The sequence below is a fragment of the Rissa tridactyla genome, chromosome 9 (genome assembly GCF_028500815.1).
Source record: "Rissa tridactyla isolate bRisTri1 chromosome 9, bRisTri1.patW.cur.20221130, whole genome shotgun sequence".
NCBI classification, from domain to species: Eukaryota; Metazoa; Chordata; class Aves; order Charadriiformes; family Laridae; genus Rissa; species Rissa tridactyla.
The window spans coordinates 36242632-36264762 of record NC_071474.1 but is presented as its reverse complement, the minus strand read 5'-3'; the positions used below and the strand labels follow the sequence as shown (position 1 = coordinate 36264762).

General features: G+C 46.0%; 1 protein-coding gene across 6 annotated transcripts in view; it reads right to left on the bottom strand.

Annotated features, from left to right (window-relative positions):
- LOC128914739 (synaptotagmin-like protein 1) overlaps positions 1–22131 on the bottom strand; it is a 45954-nt gene that overhangs the window by 1669 nt on the left and 22154 nt on the right. For 5 of the 6 annotated variants that reach the window (XM_054214210.1, XM_054214206.1, XM_054214208.1 and 2 more), the window contains exons 2-16: positions 21453–22031; positions 18954–19105; positions 14203–14296; positions 12653–12746; positions 12385–12478; positions 10639–11760; positions 9218–9316; positions 7142–7233; positions 6590–6691; positions 4524–4693; positions 3612–3714; positions 2796–2957; positions 1970–2048; positions 1316–1415; positions 132–337 (exon numbers count right to left, since the gene is read on the bottom strand). In XM_054214210.1, the coding sequence (XP_054070185.1) occupies positions 132–337; positions 1316–1415; positions 1970–2048; positions 2796–2957; positions 3612–3714; positions 4524–4693; positions 6590–6691; positions 7142–7233; positions 9218–9316; positions 10639–11760; positions 12385–12478; positions 12653–12746; positions 14203–14296; positions 18954–19105; positions 21453–21553 (2770 nt within the window). In that variant the 5' untranslated portion in view covers positions 21554–22031. The remainder of the gene's footprint in view (positions 1–131; positions 338–1315; positions 1416–1969; positions 2049–2795; positions 2958–3611; positions 3715–4523; positions 4694–6589; positions 6692–7141; positions 7234–9217; positions 9317–10638; positions 11761–12384; positions 12479–12652; positions 12747–14202; positions 14297–18953; positions 19106–21452; positions 22032–22131) is intronic. The other variant, XM_054214211.1, reaches the window with a different exon arrangement.

The following is a 22131-nucleotide window of genomic DNA, read 5'->3' as shown; positions in this document are numbered from 1 at the left end:
CTCTCACCGATTACCTAGACTCTCCATCCCTGGTTTCTCCCCAACAGGAAAATGTTCTGCAACTTCCCATTGTACCTTGTGGCTCAGCAACATGGTAACAATAGTCGTTTAATGTAAAGGAAATCACCCACCTGTCCCAAGGCCCAGCCTGATTCCTCCAAGGAAATGGTTGGTAAGTTTTTCATGATCCCACACAGTCAGTTCAACACAAGCATCCTTTAGATCCTCTGTATGAAAGCCATCATATACAATAGTGTGATTGAAAACAGGGTTTGTGTCTCTTTTTATGACTCGGGTCTTTTGGTAACTCTTCTTACTGGTGTCTGGAAGCACATAGCTTTGAGAGGAGAAAAAATACAGCATGTAGTATAGAATATCATCTGAGGTTTGAATTGCTCCTACAAAGCCTCCAAACAAACCTCAGTTCTGAAGAAAGGAGGAATTGGGTCTCAATATAAGAAATCTCTGTAGATTTAATGTGAAATGTTCCTAATTCCCAGATGAAACTTTTCTTTTTAAAAGCAAACATTTTCAGAAAGGAGGGTACATGCTTAAAATTTCCTGCTTTTGGAAAACTTTTTTTGCAAGCTGACACTTTACATTAAAAAATGGACACTACTTTCGCATATTTCTATTTTCTTATTATTTTCAGGACACAGATGCCCAAGAGGGCATTTCAAAATGGTCAGTTAGGCTTCTTGAGCAGCAAACAATTCTGCAGGAAAACTTTTGTAAGGATTTTAAATATATAAAATACATCGTGAGCACTTCAAAGCGCTGAAAAAGAATCTTAAAATCCCCTTAAAAGATTTTTAATTGTTTGGGAGTATTTGCAGTACCCTCTCCCATCTAACAGACAGACTTGATGTTGCAGGCTACAGCAAACATGCACATACTAAATTCTGGAGAAGATGAAAGCAGGATCCATCTGTCTGTATGTCAGTTCTGGCAAGTCCCTAACAAATTCCCAAACTTTGCATGCAAGCCCGTATCAAGGTAAAATTCACAATTTCACGTGAATACACTAGACTGAGGTGCAGGGCCCAGGTATTCCTCTCACTCAGATGTTACGGAGGCAAATCACTGAGTGAGTCACAGACAGTGATTGACCAAGAGCTTTATCACAGCAAGGATTTTCCTAATTTGGCCACAAATTAATAACAAGGGCAGTTCTCTCCTACAGAACCCAAAGCAACATGAAGGCTTTAGTGTATGGAGGCACAGCTAGGTGAGCCTGAGAAAAGAGAAGAAAACATACTGCTTTGTGGAGGCACAGACCCAGGACCAAAGCCTAGACCATGCTCATGCACCTTACCATTTCACAAAGGAGTCGACTCCAGAAGGACGCAACTGCAGCAGGTCCTTGACGTCTTTGACCCAAATGTGAACTTCACCGGAGGGAGGATTCTTGGGACCTGCCGTTTAGGAGAAGAGAAAAGCTGTCGCGCCAGTCCTTAACAACAGCTAGCAAAATGACAGGCTTCCTCCCCAGAGACCTGACAGAGCAGCAACATGACTTCTCTGCGTAATCACTCCCTCGGGAGCTCGGCACCCCTCTGTCTGGGTGCCACAGCACTACTATCAGCCCCATAATGTGCTGGTGTTGCTTTGAAACAGGGAAGGAGAAGGAACTACTGGGCAAACCCAATCTTGTGCCTGCCCCACAGTAAGGGGGGCTGTGTGTTGCTGCCACCACATCACAGCACCCCACGGTGCTCATAACAGCTGATGAGTTTGAGGTTCTTGAGCCCTTCCTCTCTCCCCAACGCTCTCCCAATAAATCCAGATGTGAAAATCATATGTAGGCTGCAGATAGTGCTATCAAGCACTGTTGGTTGTGCCTTTGTGCTGATCTCTAAGATCTTGCTCTAATGAGATTACTCTTTAACCAGCCCTTAAACAGATGAGGGACTGCAAGTTGCGTGCCTGCGTACGGGGAATACTTCTTAATGCACGAAACACATTTTACCTAGGCTTCCTGGAGGGACATACTTAATAGACAAATTCATCACTCCTCGATGGTCCACACCATTAACAGCAGAAAGGCTCTGAAACAGAAAGAGTTATGATTGACTAAGTGAGGGTCTGTGTAAACATAGCAAGGGAAACAGCTTTGGAGTTCAGTGGAGGGGCACAAATGGACAAACCCTGATTTTGCATGGCTAGGGTAGCCCATTCTCAGGGACGCTCCTTTCTTTGTGGCTCTATTCTCAAATTCAGTCCCTCAGAACCAAAAGCCTGAGGATTCAGAGCAAGGGGACATGGGCCTTGCAGACATGTCCAGCTGGACATAGCTAAGCATCTTAGTTCTGAAAGACAAATGTCCTTTATTTTCTGAAAAAGGGATCTCAAATCAGACCTCTGAACCCAGAAGCATGCAGGAAGCTGTACAGGCTTTACAGTGGCACCTGAATATTTACCTCTCAAGGCATGTTCAACTGCATCACCTGGTAGTCTGCTGTCTATTTTTAAGGGATGGTCTTTATGTGAGTAGAGAGAGAGAGGCAAAGTCATGTCAGAGTTTCTGTTGATTAGTGTCAGATCACATTTATGAAAGTGTCCCTGCAGATCAGTCACCAAATAAGACCCGAGAAGGCCTGTGTTCAGAGCACTGAATACTGCACTAATGTGTCCAGGGCTTGTGGGTGTCTTACTGTGCTTCCCTAGGTACAGTTCAGGCTGTTCTGTTCCACCACGTCACCCAAAGACCTGACAGGAGTCAGGAAGGACTTCTGCTACCCCTAAAGGCTTCAGGGTTGGACTAGGAGGCAGGATTGCAGCTGAGGTGCACTTACTCGGGGCTTCAGCGGGTACCAGTTGAGTTTCCTGTTGCTCCAGTCCCAGCTGGCCAAGTCTATTTCAATCTCTCCCAAGAAACTGTTACGTCCCAGGGGGTCATTGTGCCAAACAGAGAGATTTAATTTTTGGATCAGCAATACCATTTTCTCTATTTTATACTAGAGGAAGAAAGAGAAGTCAGTTTGTTCAAATTTTTCTTCTGTTTCTTTCACAATCAGAAATAAACTACTCAAAAGCTTGAATAAGCTCTGACTGAGATGCTCAAACCCACTCCACACATGCACTAACAGACTGGTCCATCTCTGAACATCTCTTTTTTTGCCCTGCGGCAATACTACTACCCTGACAAAGCTTTTCTGCTGAGCACAGGGAAACCTAGTGCTCCATTCATCACAGGGCAAAACCAATAGTCTTTCAAGAATTATTGGCACAGGCCTGGGCATTGTTAAATAATCCTTTAGGCTTTGATGAGTAAGATGACATAACAAAGACCTTTCTTACAAGTCCCACGCCTCGTGACTGCACGCCAGGGAAGGGATGAAGAACACCCCTTGCTCTGGCTGAACACAGCGCAGGCTGCAGGTCCCTATTTCATCCAGAGATCACTATGTGTTTTGACATCTTGGGTGCCACACAGATGGGGACAGAGAAACCTTTAACATCTCCGTCCTCACAAACCTGAGGGAAGAGCAGTGCAATGTTGGCGGGAGGCAGGTGAAGAAGCCTGGCCATGAAAGCAGGATCTATCCAGACCTGACCTGGTACGGGTGCCTGCTACAACAGAGGTTTTCAGAGCATGTCTCTGTTCTTACCCGTAACACCTCGTTGTAAATGGGATTCACTGTCCTCTTCTTCACTGAAGTTTTCCTCTTTCCCATTCTAGCTTTGTCTGGGAGCAGGTAAGTTTTAACATACCTGGAAAAGAAAACAAACTCCAGCTGGATATCGTTCTGTATCACCAAGCTCTAATAAGCAGGCAACACTTGTGAATGGTGACATGGGAACAAAAGGCCTGGAGTTCACTCTTTGAAGGCAAAACTAATAAAGAGACCTGCTAGGATATTAGCTTGGTTTGCATGTGAAGTTATAAATCTCACTGGAGATGGATGGATGCCACCAACATTCAGAACAGGCAGCTGCCTAGGCAATATGGGAAGCCAGCAAGGCCATATATCTATTTTCTGAAATCCCCATAACTATAGCGTCTCTGTGCATTCAAAATCAGGGTGCAATCAGAGAGGAGGAAAAAGGTGGAATGACTTAAAGTCTCTCTCCCAGGGTACAAATCCAAGCTCCTTTCAAACTACAGATCACTAACCTCTGTACAACTACCATTGTGCCCCTAACAGCACTTCTTCATGGACTTTCTTTTCATAGAGATACGTGTCTGCATCACCAGAGTAATTACCAAAGTGTATTCACCATGGGGAGATCAAGGTTCACATGGATGCAGAGAGAACGTGTTCCAATGATAACAGGAACTGTCTTTGTAGTGATCAAAGCTTTCTCAATCTGTTCAAATTTAAGTCTGTGGCAACATATTTACTGATGCCAATGGCTCCAGAACCATCAGCTAGGAAAGTCCCAGCAGTAAGCATGTACCAGAAGTCCGAAGGAAGAAAGAAACTGTGACATTTAAAAAGAGAAAACATACGAAAAAAAAATCCTCTAGAACACAAAATTCATCAATGTAAGAAGTCACAAGGCACCAAAGCGCCACTCACGGGTCAGATCTGCCTTTCTTCTCATCCACAACAGCCAAGTCCCTGCACTGGAACACATGAACCTGGAACTCCCGGTTCTTCTCATCATAGTCTAGAGCAAACTCCACGGTACCTTGGGCATCCACACTCCCAAAATCGCCGCTGTAGACACTGAGCACACTGCCACTCACCTGCCAGGTGGAAGAGCAAGGTCAGTGCCAATGACACAGGCACCCTCCTGACTTGGTTTCTGGACAAAGATGACAGTCTGAGAAGTGTACTCCCAGAGAAATAATCAGCGATTTCTGTCCTTGTGTCCTTGACATAGAAATGGTACATATCCATAGCTGTGCTCAAACAGGCAAGGGTCAGGGAACCCGAATAAGGATGTGCTCAAAAGGATGTGTTACCCTAGACCAGGACTTAGAAACACTATTCTCCTGAATGCTCAATAAATGCAGAAGATTTTCAAATCCCAAAACAGATTCAAATATTACTGGGGGTCAGGGGACGGGACACATGTCTCTTCCCTTTCCCTATGTTTACAGTACAAACAGCTGCTATCCTGACCCAGTCTTATATATTGAGAGAACTGAACTTGAACTGTCTGTAAATAAACTTCTTATTTCTGGTAGATATAGTCGCACAATTGTCAACCAATTTTTAAAATAGGCTACCAAGAACCATATTAGACTAGAAAAATAGGAAAAACTATTACTATCTTGGTGCTTGTTCACAATCTGCATGGAGCTGTACAGAACAGAAACAGATAAAACCCCTGTCTTGAAGAGCCACTGTCCCGCCAGAGACAGCCTGTGTCCATCTACTTGCCACAAAGGCACAGCAAAATGACGTTTCTACAGGTATAAATCGGGAGGTAGGCACCCAAGAGTGCCTTGCCTTCCCAGAACAAACTGGATTTGCCCATAGGCCTTGGGCTTCAATTTCAAGGCTTTGCCTTTCACTGGTAGAAAGTGATGAAGCAGAAAGAAAACACAGCTCCAGAAAGATGAGAGAATTTTCTATTGCACCAATCACTCATGATTCCTGACAGGATAACATAAAGGCTAATGCCGTTTACAAAGCAAATAATTAATGCTTTTGGCACTTTTCTGGTGGTATAGTCATGAACATTTGTCAAAAAACTTTCCTAGTAATTAACTCAATTCGTCTCTGTCTTCCCCTACTTCCTTTGGTTCTGAATGTCATTTCATTGTAACCTACAAGAACCGGCTAAGCATCTCCTTTTTAGTCCCTGGAGCTGCATTTACCATCCCATCAGGATATTCACCTCAGCAGAGAATCCTGAGCAAGATTTTCGAGAATACCTATGTGACTTGGACACAAAAGCCTCATTTATGGCTTCCAGACTCTCCGGACTAGGAGAAGGATTCGTGTGCCCTAAAGTTCAAGGGGTTTTTTAACATATGTATCTACATTCATGACATCTTCCTACCAGCTTTGCTTCACATATATTCTTTAAATCTCACATATACACCTTGGAGATACCTATAACAGCAATACGGCAAATTCAAGAACTTCTAAGCAGCCCCCCGCAAAACACTATCCCTAAGGAATCTTTTAAAAGTCCTCAACTAAATACAGTTCGTTTCAGCTTTCCTTAGAAGTTGAAGCTCCAAATCACGCTTTTGCTGTCCAACTCAAATTTGCTGATAAAGTGAAGGATGAGCTTGCCGAGGGTGCCTGTCTGCCAACCCAGCTCTCTCTGAGCTGGACCACAAACATGTCACTCAATAGCTGTGTGTCTCACTTCCCCACCTAGAAAAAGGTCCCCCCTCTCGCACGCATGCTGCCAGGCTTCAGAGCATCCCCACTTCAGAGCAGGGGCTATCGCTTACTGTGAATTTGTCTGACAATGACCCAGCAGATCTCTACTTTGAGATGGTACCTGGAGACACTCCTTTAACACAAGTAAGTAATTAACCATTGGCATTCTTTTAATCATGTACCATGCAGAAAACAACAGGATACTCCAGAGGCCACATCATCAGTATCAGCCTAAATGCCGCGTCACTGCATATGCCTGAGAAACCCTATCTACAGAGATGTATGCGTTAAATACCTACCGAAGAGACAGATGCCATGTCAGACGAGTGGCTGCCAATGCTAGGCGTCTTTTTGTGCTTGTTAAACTGGAAGCTGATTTCTGAAGCCGTGTCTGATTCAGTCTGCTCAGAAAATAACAAGCATCTTTAAGCTCTGCCGGACAAGCGCTTTGCAACACTACAGAGAAAAACCAATAGCTCAGCAGAGTCCCGTTAAGCAGCGATCAGGTTAGGAGAGCGGAGGAGAGCGCAGAGAGTCTCCCCAGAGGCATTCCCTCCGACCAGCAGCAAACGTCATCATTAACTGCCTCCAAACAGAGCCTGGGCTCTTGGAAAGGGCACAGAATAGTGTGGTTTGAGACAGGGAAACACTAAAACTGCTCCAGGATAGAAGGGTTGGTCTAGGTTACTGGGGGCTTTTTTCTTAAGGCTTTTCTCATTTATTTATGACATAATCACAGCATGCTCTAAAGCAAGTACTGTCAGTGTTCAGGAGAAACATTCCCATGAAACCGACTGCCATTCCGGGGATGCTGTGAACATTATTCCAGCCATTTCTGGCATCTACCCTACCTCAGACAACAGGAGAGGAGAAGATCTGCTCAGCTCTTTGACTCTTTCGGGTTCAAGAAACTGATGAGATATCAAATGAGGTTTATTGTATGCTGCAGGTACAAACAAAAAAGGTATCAAGACAGCTTGTCACAGTGAGGAAAATAGAAGAAAGTCACATTTTTGTTTAAGGGCACAAGGAAGGAGGAAAAGCTTGTGGGAGGCACTGGAGTTCCACCCACTTGCCCCACCTCTGTCGTCTGCCATTGAAGCTGCCCCTCCCCAAGACAAAAACTGCTAGCTAACATCTTAAAGCTGTTTCCAATGTGTTTTCGTTCAATGTACGGGAGTATGCAAACTCCCTCTAGTGGCTAATTTAATTCACTTATTAGCCTAAGGATGTGTATCTTGTTTGCACTGCTTTCTCTGTGTAGATTTAATTTAGACTAAACCCATAGAGATCTGCCTCCTTGTCAAAGAAACCAAACATTTATGTCTCGTAGCACATTGCCCTGTACAAAAGAGCTGTAAAATATTAATACCTACAATTTCACTATTGCATACACCTCTCAAATACCCTGTTAGACAAAGAGGTGAACAATAGCCTGGTATCTAAAAAGTCAAAAAGCTTCATATCAACTTAGAAAGATGGTTACTGGATTGTTTAAATGTCTAAATAAAACCTATTTGTTCTATCTTATCTTTTCTCAGTAACTCCCTCAAAGATGACTATTTCTATCCCAGAATAACTTGTTTTTACAAGATATCTATGTGTGTAAAAACGCATGCACACATACACACTTGTTTAGCATGTTAGCCATGATGATACAATCTTCAGTGCTCAAAATGCCCAAGAGCTTCTTCGGTATTTTCCTTTTATATGATTTACCATTCATTTGATATTTACTGATTTTATTTCCAAACACGAACAAAGCATTAAATCCAGCCCTTTCCACAGACTATTTGTTATACTGCAAACAAGTGTGTGTAACTCTGTAGAGGAGGGTTTCTGAGGATGAGCTTTGTGGCTCTAAATAAGCTTTAATAGTGGGGGGCTAAAATCTTGGTTGTCGGTGTGAAGACCACGTCACTGAATGGCAATGCATGTGGGACCTGACGCTTCGAGCCACCGTGCTGTGTGACATACGTTGCTGCACCGTATGATGGGGCACGCATGAGGGTACCGGAGGGGGTGGGCAGTCACAGGATGACACAGCACTTCCCTCCCGCAGCCTGCCTTCGACACAGCCCCGAAGGGGACTCTCCTCCCTCCCATAACCAGGGGTTGGGTTTACTTAAATGGGTTTGATCGTGTCCTCTAAGCAGGTTTACCCTTCCTTGGGCATTGCCTTCCCGGCCTTCTCACCTCACTGCTGTCAGCCTTGGCCTTACCACTTCGCTTTACGCAAGCTCTTAGCTGTCTTCTTGGGCCTGACAGTTTTCACCTTTGGGGACTTTTATTGGCTTTCTTGGCCACAGAGGCTGCTGCTGCCTTCCTTCAGGTCTCCTTCCTTGGCTGCAGCTTTCTTGGGCCTCTTGGTGGCACAGACAGGTTTCTGTGCCATAGGCTTCTTCAACTTTGCTGCTACTTCCTTGGTTGCCTTCTCTTTAGCTTGGTTTCCCAGGGAGAAAGTGCCACCATAAAGCACGTCCCAGCTGGCAGCTGGGGAGATCAGTCCAGCAAAGGGGGTCTGCTCTGGGTGAGGTGAGAGGTCCAGGCTGGGAACATGGGATGGCACGACTCACACGGTGGACGCAAGGTCTGGCACCACTGATTGATCCACTGCACGGGCTGCCATGCAGCTCCTGCAGGACTCGGTGGCGGAAGAGGAGAGAAAGACACAAGCCTCTTGCCTACCCTTTGAAGCCCTTGTGTTTTTTGCTGAAGACACTGAGTAACATACCATCAATCTAGCTGCAATTTCCTGGCTCTGAATTTAATTTTAGGCACTGTAAGCTCTCTAATTTTATGATGAAACAATATGTCATTTTCCTTGCCTGGTACATGCACAGAAGCACCAGGGATGCAGAACTCGGGTATAATATATTACCTTCAGGGAATGTAAACCAAAAAGGAGAAAGAAAGATGTTACTCACTCTCTGTGGTTGTGTAAATGTTCACCATGCTCTTTGCAAGATTAATGCTATTTGCTCGGGCCAATGCCTGAGCAGCAGGAGAATGATCCCCATCTTCCTCTGGAACACATGAAAAGCCAAATCAACATGGTAAATAAATAAACACGAACGGGCAGTGTGTCAACAAGCACATGTGTGTTTGTGCCTCCCCTGGCTTGTTCACTCTGCTTAGAGCACACCCCAGTTACATTGCACAGGGCTGTTTTCAAATCATCAGGGCGCTTTCATGTCTCTCCCTGAGAAAAACTCTTCACACTATGATGGGAAATGTAAACACTGGATTAACCCAGGCCCTAAAACAAACCAGCACTTGCAAAGAGCTTCCAGTGCAACGCAGCCATCTTGAAATATCATCCTGAAATTAATGTAAAAATAAGGCAAAAAACCCTGAGAAATGTAAGAATGCTCTGGTACAGAAATGAAACGTTTATGTTTACCTGAAGTGCAACTCAGGGTTTTCATGGAAATGTTGTAAGAGGTAGGAAATAAGCCAAGAAATGACAGAGTCAAAAAATCAAAATTAGATGAGTCTATGGAAAATCCTCTCAAATAGGTCTTATCCAGGTACATCAGGACAAGAAATCTGGAAAAAGAGGATAGCGAGCTCTCTCTTCCTAGGTCTTTGCTTGGTAGATGGCAGAGCTGTGGGCAATCAGAGCCCACATGTAAAATGAATTGCAATTAGCAATAACTTCTGCTCATATTAACATTCACTACAAGAGCCTGTCAAACCCAGAGAGAGACCAATGAAGTGGTGATACTACTGACACCATCACAGTTGGGAACATGGTATCAGAACACAGAAAGATCAGACTCCATGTTCAGTCCACTTGCAGTTTAATATCCAAATTTGCTTGTGGATTCCCAAAAGACCCAAAATGTCATTTAAACACTGCTGTATCAAGGTAGCTTAGCAGTTCAAGTATTTATTAAACATTTTGCTTCACATTTTATTTCTTCTATTTGTGTCAGATTTATCTCTACCAGCACAAAGAATTCCTCCAGCCCCGCATTTGAAGAAAGTACAGTTTTCCCAGTGAGTGAAATAAAATAAGTTCCCGTGACCTGTTGAAGGTGGCACTAAAGAAACAGAGGGCTGTCCTGAGCTGAGGTGCTCGCCGGTAAGGCTGAGGGCTGGTAGCAGGGGGAAGACAAGGGAACACAGCACTGCCCCCTTTTACACTCGCACCGCGCTACACGAGATTTGTTTCCAGAGCTGTTTGCAAAACATATTCCACAGAAGTTAACTCTGCACAATTGCAACATAGGATAAATGGACAAATGAAGAAAATGTGCAAAATGTAGAAGGGCTAGGGAAGAAAACAGGCTTAGGGATGACTCCCTATTGGGATTTCACAGGGTGCAGTTATAGCCCTTAGTACCTGAGTAAACAGCCGAGTCTGTTCCCTGAACGGCTTCTCTCTCTCCGGCTGGTTCACTGGCTGTTGGCTTGCCTGAAGACTCACAGGTTTTTTCCTCAGGTAGCTCTCTATTTATTTCCATGTTGTCATGAGTGCCCAAATCAGATCTTTCCTCTTTCTCATCTTCACTTTCACCATCTGTAAGCACAGGCTCGATCAGTATCTGCACCCTGCTCGCCAGGGATTTTGCTGCGTGCTTGCGCTCTTCTGCCATGATCAACTCGTCTGTGGGCATCTCTGGCTCAAACGTGCTGCCAGACACTTCTTTGGTAGGCGACTCGATTTTGACGGCAGGCGCTCGCACAGGCAATCTGGATTTTTTGGAGCAGCGCTGTGCCACCTTCTCTTCCTCTGGCACTGGTGGCTTCCCATTGCTTTCACTCAGCGAGTCATTTCTTGTAACCAGGCCTCCTTTGCTCTTGGCGTACGTGGACCTAGGAATGACGGAAAGCGAGCCCTTCCTTGCAGGGGCTACATAGCTTGGTTCTTCCTCACTAGAAGACAAGGTTATTGTCCTTTTGTAGGGGGTTCTTGTCTTGGTGAAGGCACCAGGTTTTTCTTCGCTGTTCTGGCCTTGCCCAGACTGCACGGAGAGTGAGCGGCACAGCTTGAACTGCCTACCGTCTGCCTCCACCCAGCTTGGGTCCTCCGGCACATTTGCTGCCATCACAGAGTCTGCCCCCTTCTCCCAGAAGTTCTTCAAGTTCTTGAAGTGTTCACGATCAAGGCCGATATCCTCCTCTTTGTTACTCATTGATGAGATCGTATAGTTCACACCTTGCTTCACAGCCTGGCCGCTCTCCGCCTCTGCGGTCAGTGCTCTGGGGCTTGCCAGCAGCTCCCTCTTTGCGAGGCCGTTCTCTGCCAGCCCCACGTGATTCCCAAGCTGCTCGGATCTGGGGAAAGTTCTGCTTGGTTTCCTCTTAACCGGTATCTTGCTGGGAGCATAAGTTTCTTCGGGTGGAGTTTTTGGCCCCACTGTGGTGCTAGCGGTCCCATCAACAGCTTCTCCTCTAGCCGCACTGCTGGGCTGAGGCATTGCATCCTCTGAAAGCTTGCTGGGCAATGGAGATACTCCATGACCTACAACAACAACAAATGCTCACAGCCTGTCCCACCACATCACACTGTATTTCCCCAGGTCTGGGCTGCAGCTTCTCAAAGAGAAGTCAGGGGGAGTTTCCAGAAACCATTAATATGTTCCTAATTCTTCCCCATTTTGAGACTCTAGTAAGCCCCCTTCCATCTGAAAGAAAGCCCTGAAAACCCCAGCTCTTCTCGCTGCAACAGGACATGGAAAAATCCGCTGAGCTCTAAATTGCTGCTGTGAGTTAGGGATTTGTTTGCAGCTTTGCTTTCAGTTTGACAGCCTTCCTACTGGCTATTTGCTATGTACCAAAAATACACTATACATTCGAGGCAGGAAAGAGAAGGTAATTCGGATCTGTGGATTAAGAAGTTGTGAGCCAAGCACTCAGTTTAAAACGTACTAAGAGCCAGGAGAAGTTTTAGTCATTGGATTATTTTTTTGCTTGGTCCCTGCTGCCTTGGGCATAATTCATACAAATGTTGGCAGCCCATTCTTACATGCCATGGTAAGAAATATTCTTTGTTATTCATTTGTACACACATGAAAAAGCATCTTGTCTCTTGGTATTTGATGTTGAATAACAAAAACACCAATGGCTCATTGAACAAAACCCTCACCTTTTCTAGACAAATGCAAGCTGTTTGTTGTAGCCACAAACGGACTTGTTCCAGTGTCACTCTCTGAGGAAGAGACATCATGCATACTGGATCTCTGGATGGAAAACAAACGCTATCAGTGTATATAAACTGGCAAGACTGGAAAAATTTATTTTTTTTGAGCACAGGCACTAGGGCATGCAGTCTGTGGTGCCCCTGCCAGTGGGTACAGAGTGTGTGAAGGTCCAAGGAATAAGGAAACAAAGCACAGAGGCTGTGCCTATACTACCTTGTGTGATGCAGGCAGCGGGACAGAAAGCCTCGGCTTTGGCTTTGGCAAGATTTTACACTCCTCTGCTGTATCAAGAGCAGGTGTGCTGGATCTGTGGGAAAGGAAAAATGCCTGAGCAAGGAGATCAGTGGTAGCGATGTGCCTGGTAGGGTGATGAGTCAGTCTTCAAAACCATCTCAGGTCTGCTCAGCTACTTTGCTGTTTTCATCTACTGACCCAGCCCAATATAAGGCTGTCCAGAGCTGGTGCCTTCGTTTATTTCCTCTGTTATGGCTTGGAAGGACTGGGGAACGCATTAAATGGCCTGAACTTGGAGTAAGGACGAATCTCCCACTGCAGTCAGCACAGAGCTTGCTCAATAAAAACTTCTAGGTTTATTCAGACTTTCCCCTTCTGGGAGAAAACCGTAGGGAAAAACAGAGGAAGCAGCAGTGCCAGAAGAGCCCAAGAGCCATGCAGCAGGGAGATGCCTTTCCATGCTATGGCCCAGGGAGTAAGAGGCCACACCTCCCAGTTCAGGCCAAAGGCATAACCAGATTGACCAAGGACTTAGAAACTACAGGAATGATTATGACAACAATAGTTAGAGCAAAACTATAGTACAGGATATAAATCTTCATGCTTGGAATATAAGTTAATTACTAACTGCCTGGTAAATAAATGGAAGAAAAATATCCCAGGCAGTTTACGTGACTGTTTCTACCGTCTTTGGGAGTGTCTAGTGGTGGCTGCTCTCCAGATGGACAACAGCAGTCAAGATGGTGAGATTTCATATGGGAATGCGTTGTGCTTAGGGTTGAATGAGAAAAACAAAGCAAACTCTTCAGGATTTAATCAACTCCCCAAAATACCCAAAATCCTTCATTAAGCAACACCCAATGATCAGCTACAAGAGGTTTGGAAGTGTTGTCAAGGCCCATATTTAATATTTAACTGGAGCAATTGCCACCTGTGAAGAATGATTCCTCACTCTGCTGACAAAAAAATGCAAATGAGATGGGAGCAACAATAAGTGAATATGTGAATATTTTAATGGCTTCTCCATAGCCCACGAATATTGAGTGAGGTCACTGATTTGTTCATTGGAGTGCTTTTGGTGCGTGTTTCTGCTCAGTCAGCACAACATGAAATCCTACCAAGCCTTGATGGAGAATGTTGAGTGCTGGACACAGAGGTTGGCACCAGCAGGAAATGAGCAGTTTCCTCAAATAGTTCATTTTGTTAGTGTTGCTCCATGGCAAAAATTAAACAAATAAAGCCATAATTACTTTGAAAAACTAACCAGAATATCCTGACATTAGAGACAGCTTCCATTTTACTAACCCCTTATCAAATCACGCAGGAAAAGACCTTCCTGGGGTAAGCACATTAGCACTTAGTTATTAGGGGAGGATTGATATTCTGACAATTCCTGGAAAAAGGATTTTAAAAATATCCTATATAACCTATTACTTATACAGTCAAAGACCTGGACTTAATGAGTAGCATTTAGTTTTCATTAGAAGTAAGAGCAGCAGCCAGAGCATTGCAGGAGCAGCGGTGGTTACCTCTCCTCGCCTGCGCCAGCAGCGTGCTCGGGGAAGGTAGGACTCGGGGCAGCTTTGCTTTCCAGACCCATCCGGATTTGCTCGGTGTCCTCATCTATAATGTAACAGAGACAATTGAGAAATAACGTTTATTTAAACTTATGATGGTCAGTGTGCTCTGTTTGGGGAAAGAGAAGGCTTGCTCAATGAGTCCCACCAGCACAAAACCTGGGGATTTAACAGGAGACGGCCCTGGGCAGCACCGCTCGTGCTCCCTGCGTAGCACCGCTCGTGCTCCCTGCGTGGCAAAGGCACCTCCAGACCCCATGGATCCGGGAGGCCAAAGCGAGCTGCCTAACACCTGACTCACGCCAGGAGCTGTCCCATCACTGGAAACCTTCGCAGGACACTGCCGCGGCTGTCAATGAAGTTAATCCATACCAGGATTTAAATTCAGCCATTTCCTGTTTTGACTCAAAGTCATCCGATCTTGGCAAACAAAGGAGGAGGCCAATACAGTTAATGAGGAGATCCCTGTTATTTTTACTGGCACAAGGCTCGGCTATGTCTTCTAAGCTCCCAAAGACCCAAAAGAAAAAACAATAGAAGACGGTAACCTTTAGAGCTGCCTGCCAGAGTATGAAGTCACATTAGACATTTTGCTGGCAAACAGGCTTTCTTGCTACTGGAAAACCAAAAGGATTAAACTCTCAAACAGCAATGAAAAACTAGTCTGGTAAACAAGATCTGCACATATTTATTCACATGCAGCTAGGTCTATTTTAGAGAGTAAATCTATCTGTTACAAAAACCGCCAAATCTCTTTAGGATATATTTCATTATACAATACAATAGAATCAGAGGCTCAAAGGATTCAGATGTGACATTAAATAACATAGTCTCGCTTGTTACCTGGTTAGAAAACTGCACTAAACCCATAAGCAGATCAGTCCTATGGACAGGCTGTGATATCAATGTCAGTCTGCAGATAACAGGGATATCCTGAGATGGAGCTTCATTCCCCCTTGCCTGTGCATCCCACAAAGAAAAATGCTGCAGTCCCAACTCTTCCTCCCGGCCCAGTGCCTGGCCCTGCGGTGCAGGGGACCACAGCAGGCATTGCTGAGGGCTGTCTGTGTTAGGACCACGTCTCTGGCACACACATGAGGTGGCAGCTGGGTGGCCCCATAGTTTCTGCGGCAGTGGGACGCTGGGGAGTTGCTCCTGCTGGAAGACAGGAGTCTGGTTGTGTAAGAATGAGCAGGTTTTAGAGAGCATGTGTCTGGGAGAGGGACTGTGTTTTGTCCATGTAAACATTGAACATCCTTTTGGGAGAGACAAGCTGTGGCATGGCTGGTGGCACGCGCTAGCAACATCACATGCAGACGTGGGAAGGCTGGCTAGCGTGCTGGGGAGTGTTTATTTATACAGTGAGCCACATCCTCCTCTTCTAACCCAGACCCAAGGGAGGGAGATGCCAGCAGGCAGTTGCTCTGGAAGTATAAGAACCAAACACAGAGCTCCCACATTTTCCCTCTGCCTGTCATGGCTGAAAAGACCTTGACAACCACTGACTGCATTCATTTCTCACCTCACTTCCACTTCCAAAGGCATTGCGTCATATTTGCTTTTCACTGACACTTCCCCCTCAGACAGATCTCCCCGCTCCCGCTGTCAGAGGCAGTGGGAGGTGTTCGCTTCCTCCCATCTGAATCACTGCCCTTCACAATGCCTCAGCCACTGACACAGCTATACCTGGCTTCTATAGCCACAAACAAATAGGTTATTGGCACATTATAGTCTATCGAGACAAGCAAAATGCCCTTGCTAACTTTAGGATGAGACAGAGTAAGAAGCAAATTCCAACAGAAATTAGTAGTGGCCTGACCAGTTTAACTTGTCCATACATATATTTATACACATATGTATCCAGCCACTCCTGCTCTAACACTTTAGCTGCTTCACTCATTTCCTATCACTCTAAAACAAAGACGCGCAACACTTGGGGAAAGCACAGCTAACCGTGTCATCAGGGCTGACTTGCCTCGGTGAGTGGATAAAATGGTCTGTCTCCTAGACAATTTTTAGCTGTCTTCCATTGCACATAAGTTCAAGGAGAAGCTATCACCAAATTCATCCATCTGTGCTGCTGTGCAGGCAGTAATATAAATATAGGGTATCCATCTATTTTATGGATTGATATTACTGGTGATTACTAGTGTTTTCTATTATAATCAATACCAAATGTGAAGACCCTTAGGGATCCACACAGCCCTCCCTTCTGAAGGTTAAAACCCTCCTCCAGAAAAGGTCACTGGGCATTTTCTTGTGCAGGCACGAATACCCACCCCTCCTCAGCCTGTTTACCATGTAAAGGGAGGAATGCCAGCAATTATCTCAGCGGGCTTTTCCATGCAGGAATTTTCTCATTTCACTCCCTAACACAGTCATCAAAGACTTAAATTAGGATTAACAACCCTGGAGTCATGAACACGTTACATTGATTTGTCTAAATGAACACGCACCCCTTCATCACCTTGAAAGGTGACAGAAGGTGAATGACTAGAATCTTTCCAGGAGAAGAAAAAAAAGGTGTCAAGAAGGCAAGCAAAGCCCCTTACCTGCTGCAGATTGAAGGTGAGCTGCATGGCCGAGTCGTTTGTAAAGGGCTGCTCTCTCCCATGCAATACTCTTGCTGACAAGTCAGTGAGAGAAGCGCTTGCCCTCCCGCGTGAAGGGAGGCAACCTATACAGTACCCACTGCAGGAGTGGAGCTTCTCCCTTCTTACAACAGTGTTAGTCAAGTAATGCGCATGCAGAAACATAACCTGCCTATTACCACTATATTAACGAGGAGATTATTTGAGATGATAACCTGAGACCACATCTCATACGTGCACATCAGCAGTAAAAGTTAAGTCTCAAACCTACAGTACTTCAACTTTTGCTTTCCTAAAATGGGCTGCAAGCTAAGGGTGCTGATGCCTCTGGCAAGGCAACAGGCAGACGACTACAATTCATTGCTGGCTACCAGCTGGGCTGCAGATGACAGAGCATTTGTCTGACCTGGGCCACAGCAGAGGGGCTGCTGGAGCGTCTGTCTCTTCATGCAAAGAGGGTGCAAGCACAAACGTGCATCCTCAAAAGCAGCGAGCATGCTCTGCAGAAATTGCCAAGCAACTCTGTCAAGCTGGAAAAGGTTTTATATGTTTTAGCATTCTGGAGGGATGATAAAATAGTAAATTTAATGACATGATGAATCCTTAATACCAAGGATAAAAGCAACTTCATATGAAATATGATGGGCCAGTTCTGCATCAGAGGCTTCAGTGAATCTATGCTAAGTTATCAGAGCTGTCAGGGATAAGTAAAAAGCAAAAAGAAAATGAGGCTCTCGGTTAGTGAAGTCCCTAGCCAACGTTCAAGCTTTGAGAATGTGTCTAAGAATATGGAGCTCAGAGCAGTACACTAAACCCAGGCAACTAATGTTACAGAGATATCCTGGGCCTATGAGGCCCACCAAAGAAAGGAGTGATCTATATTGCTGCTACCCCCCAGCAGGAGTGGGGAGCTGGGCCCAGGAAAGAGGACTGGACTGAACTGATCTGAACTGGTGGAGATGACATTTCAGTTTTGGACAGATAGAAGATCTATAAGTAGCCTTTATTTGTAAAAGAACAGAGCCTAGTTACAGGGTCCTTATATTAGGGACCGGGGTAGACTTTTCTTGGAGCCATCTATCAGGCCATGGCTTCCCCAGAGCAGCAGCAGCAGCCAGTAGCTCACCAGCCATGTCTGAGTATCTGTGATTACCCACCCTGACAAATAACCAAGGAGGTTCTGTGAGACTGGGCTGCAGTCCCACAGTCCTGCTGCGGAGTCGGTTGGCCCGTCTTCACGTTGAGGACCGGATGTGAATCACCCCCAGTTCTGCTTTCCACAAATGTTCAGCACCAAGCGCCAGCTCCAGGCTGGCTACGTGCGGACTCCAAGCACAGTCCTGCTCATTTCACACGGAGCTGATCTCTTCTCCTCTCTGCCCTGAGACAATAAATCTGATTTGATCTGTTTTACATACCATCATGAGAGTTCATCTGCATGTCAAACAACACCCAATACATCTGCTTCGAATTAGCACGTGGTCCCAGACATACCGTTGCTATGGCATGGCAGCCTGGGTACTATTCAGACTTGGCCCCAAAGCCCTTTTTACTTCAAAAACCACATTGTGCCTTGGAATTATTCCCACGTAAAAAGCTAGGCATTGACCCTCTCAAGTGGGCAAATATTTGCCAGGAGAAGAGAGGCACGCCCTCACTTTGCCCACCACGCCGGAGGCCTGTGAGAGCAGCTGGCTGGCTGTTTTTGTCAGACCACTCTAGGAATTCTGGGGGGTGTTTGACCCACACATATCAGTTTGATGCCAGCAGTTGCCCTACATCATCCCCTTCCCTTTTTGCTTCTATGACAAGAAACGATACCAGTGACTTCTGACAGACATTTTGAAAGAAAGAAGCTGAAGTGGGGAAAAGGCATTTATTGCACATAGCTGGTAAACAGCTTTTGCCTTGGTCCTCTGCCACACTGTAATTTTTTCTTTGATTTTGATAATCAGGTATTTTTTTCTAGTACTAAGGGCCTAGCAGAGAATCCCCTTATCCCAATACAAACGCTTGTCCCCAACAGGCTCCCAGTACAGGGAGACCTCCATACTTGACCACTTTCTCTGGTCCATCAATTTGTTTTCTTAAGATGTACACTAACATACTTACTTTCTAGTTTGCCCTTTTTCCTTCTAATGGATGCTCGAAGTAGATCTGGCCCCTCTAAGTCTTCCTGAAACCGTTTTGCCTTCACTTCTGAAAACCATTCTCCTGTCACAAACTTCTTCTTCTTTTCATCCTTGATGGAGCCTTGTATCCGCCTGAAAGTCAATGAGAATATTACACACCAAAAAGATCTCCAGGGTTTTGACTTTTCCTGAGCTACCTTTGTAACAATTGTCCGTACAGTTCACCTGTCTGATACCACAAAGGATCCAGAGACTATTCTCTGCAATCACAAGTGCCAAACCAGCATTAAAAAAAAAGCTGATTTATTCTTGATCTGAAATGGGAACAGCATCTTGTAAATACAGGCTTTCACTTCTTCCAAATTTTACAAATCCAAAGCAGAGTCACCTGGCAAGGAGATTTGCCCATTTGCTTTGCAGCCCCGAGGGTTTGGGAAGGGGTGGGGCTGTTTGTAGATCTTGCACTTCTCCGTTTTCTTTGTCTATTAATCTCTTTATAAGTGGCAAAGCCTTTTGGATCAAATCTGATGCAAACCACGGAAATAAATAACGTTATTTAGGGGAGCAACCTGTCCTTGCAGCATTCTCCCCAGACACTGCTCCTCTCCCTGCTCCTCCTGCCATGCCAATTTTGGCACTCAAACAGTTAGCTCCCCTTCCTGAGCCCAGCTTCTCCTACCATAACTTGCTTGGGCACACCCAGGGCTGGTTTTTGGCACCTAAACCCATCAGTGCTTTGTTTGCTAGCCTGTACTTTTAACCCTTCTCCGGTTATTTTGCTTTTTACACCACGGCTTGCTGAATTCGCTGCCTTTCAGCTGGCACTGCCTCCCACAGCTCACCACAACTCAGGGTCCCTGCGAGACCCGAGAGGCCAGAGGAAACTCCCACCTCCGCCCAATTCTCAGCAGCAAGAGGGGGCAAAACCCCAGATAACCGTGGAGCCTTGAAGGGTCACATTTGGCTGCCGAAAGGCCATAAGGGAGCAGGTATGGGATAACCAGGCTCAAGGCTCTGCAGGCAGCACTGGGGGACCCAGCAGGAGTGACAGCCAGGGAGCTGCACAGCTCCCATCCAGATCAAGGGCTGCATCTGCCCCCATGGGGGTCTGGAAGTACTGGGCCAGAGGAGATGTAGGACATATTTTAATCTTGCTGACACCAGATCAGCGTAATGCCACTGACTTCATTTCACCCAGCAGGCGGGTTGTGTTGGAGCCAAACGTGTCCATGCTCGCACCAAAGGTCTTACTGCACACAGTCCTACTGGCAGCAAGGGGCACTTGGCACCACCACGGTCAGGATCTAACTCACTTCACTCCCAAATAAAAGCCTTCTGTGCAACAGCTTCCAAAGAGAAGTGAAATAAAACAGAATAACCCAAACACTCTCTTCCCCAAACCTCCACTGCACAGCAGATATTTTACTGCATTCCAGAAAAAGAAAAAAAAAAAAAAAGAGAAAACCTTTTTGAAACTTCATTTCAATTCAGATGAGATGTAAGAGCATGCAGACACATACACCTCAAGCCCCAGCGGCTTGCACACCACCACCAGTTCTGCCCCCCCAGCTCTCACCCCTGAGCAGAGGTCAGGGCACGAAGGTTGCCCCAAGCCCGCTGCCAAGCCACCCACTCCCCCTTCGAGCACTGAGCACCCCTCCTGCATGGGGCTTACTCTTTTTTAGCTCAACAGCAAGTCGAAGACTCATATCCTTAACAGGGGTAAACTGGCACAGGGCCACACACACTCACTGAACTACTCATTTCTTGCCATGGAGAGTTTGGTGCCAGCTTCCTGAGCCTGGTGCATACTGTCAACCCAGATGGTCTAATGGCTGGCATTTAAAAAGTGACAGCAGCAACAAGCAATTCCCATCAACCAGACCTGAGCTCCAGGATGGCCAGTGGCAAGTGAGCTGAACTGAGAATGATTCCTGGCTCTACACGGGCTTCCCGCAAACCTTTGGCAGATCACGTAGCCTCTCGCTGCCCCTCTCTGCCTGCACAACGGATATTGCATACGCACCCACCTCAAAGAGCACCAGAGAGACACAAAGCAGAGACGGGGATGTAAAGTCTCATTTTAAAACACTCTGTGGGATTTCTGTGATAGCAATTGAGGAAAACAAGGTAGCAGCTACTCCCCTGCTTGGACGTCTGACACCAAGAAATCAGCATCTTCCTCCCCAGAGCAGGAAAGGGATGATTCCCCTTGGCAACTCTGAGGGCTGCTGATTAACTGAAAGGAGAGTCCAGCCCTGCAATCCTGGAGAGAGAGGACAGCAGAGACAGCAGGATGGCTGAGAAAGCAGAAGGTGCAATGAAAAGATCTGTCAGGATCCAAGCAAGAAGGGACAGCACTGCTGCAGCCTGCACCTCTCCTTGTTGCACACACACATACACACACACTCCTCACTAAAGCAGTAAAAAAATCCCCCCAGGGAAGCTCACATCCTGCTGTTATTGCATGCTCTCTCACCTGATGCGATCCCCATCCTTCTTCTTCAGCTCCGCATCTCTCTGCAGAACCTTCATCAGCTTCTCATACTCCTCCTCGGTCAGGAAGCTCAAGTCCAACATCTTCCCTGCACTCTTCTTCAGTTCTTCAGACAGCTGAAGCAATGACACACCAAGAACTAATCCAGCCCAGAGTGCCGCAATGCCATGGGCAGCCGCCGTGCAGCCTGCCCTGGTGTGCTGAGCGAGATGGGGATAGAGAAAAAGGACTTCACAACAGCATGGCTTGGGTGGAAGTTGCGTTAGCACCTGGACTTGCACTTCCAGGCTCTTTGCTGGCACGTTTTTCTGCACTGCATGCCTTCCCCTGCCAGGAAAATTCTCTCAGCAAAATTGTGCTCCTTCGTTTTTCTTCAGGCACAGTCACAGCGATTTGGAAGCCAACGTCAATCAAACAGGCAAGCACGGGAAGGAGTGAGCTCGCCGCCCGCCTGAGCTGCCTCAGCAGCCACGCAAGCTCGTCTCACCAACGGCAACCCCAGCACCTCTGGCATGCTCTTTCTTCATCAGGGAAGTCTGCCTCCGTGGAGTTCAAGCATCCCTGCAAAGAAATAACACCAAGATGCCTTTTATGATAAGCACCGACATATGGTAACCGAATGTGTAAATTGGGGGTTTTTATTTGTTCTTCAGCACAAGTT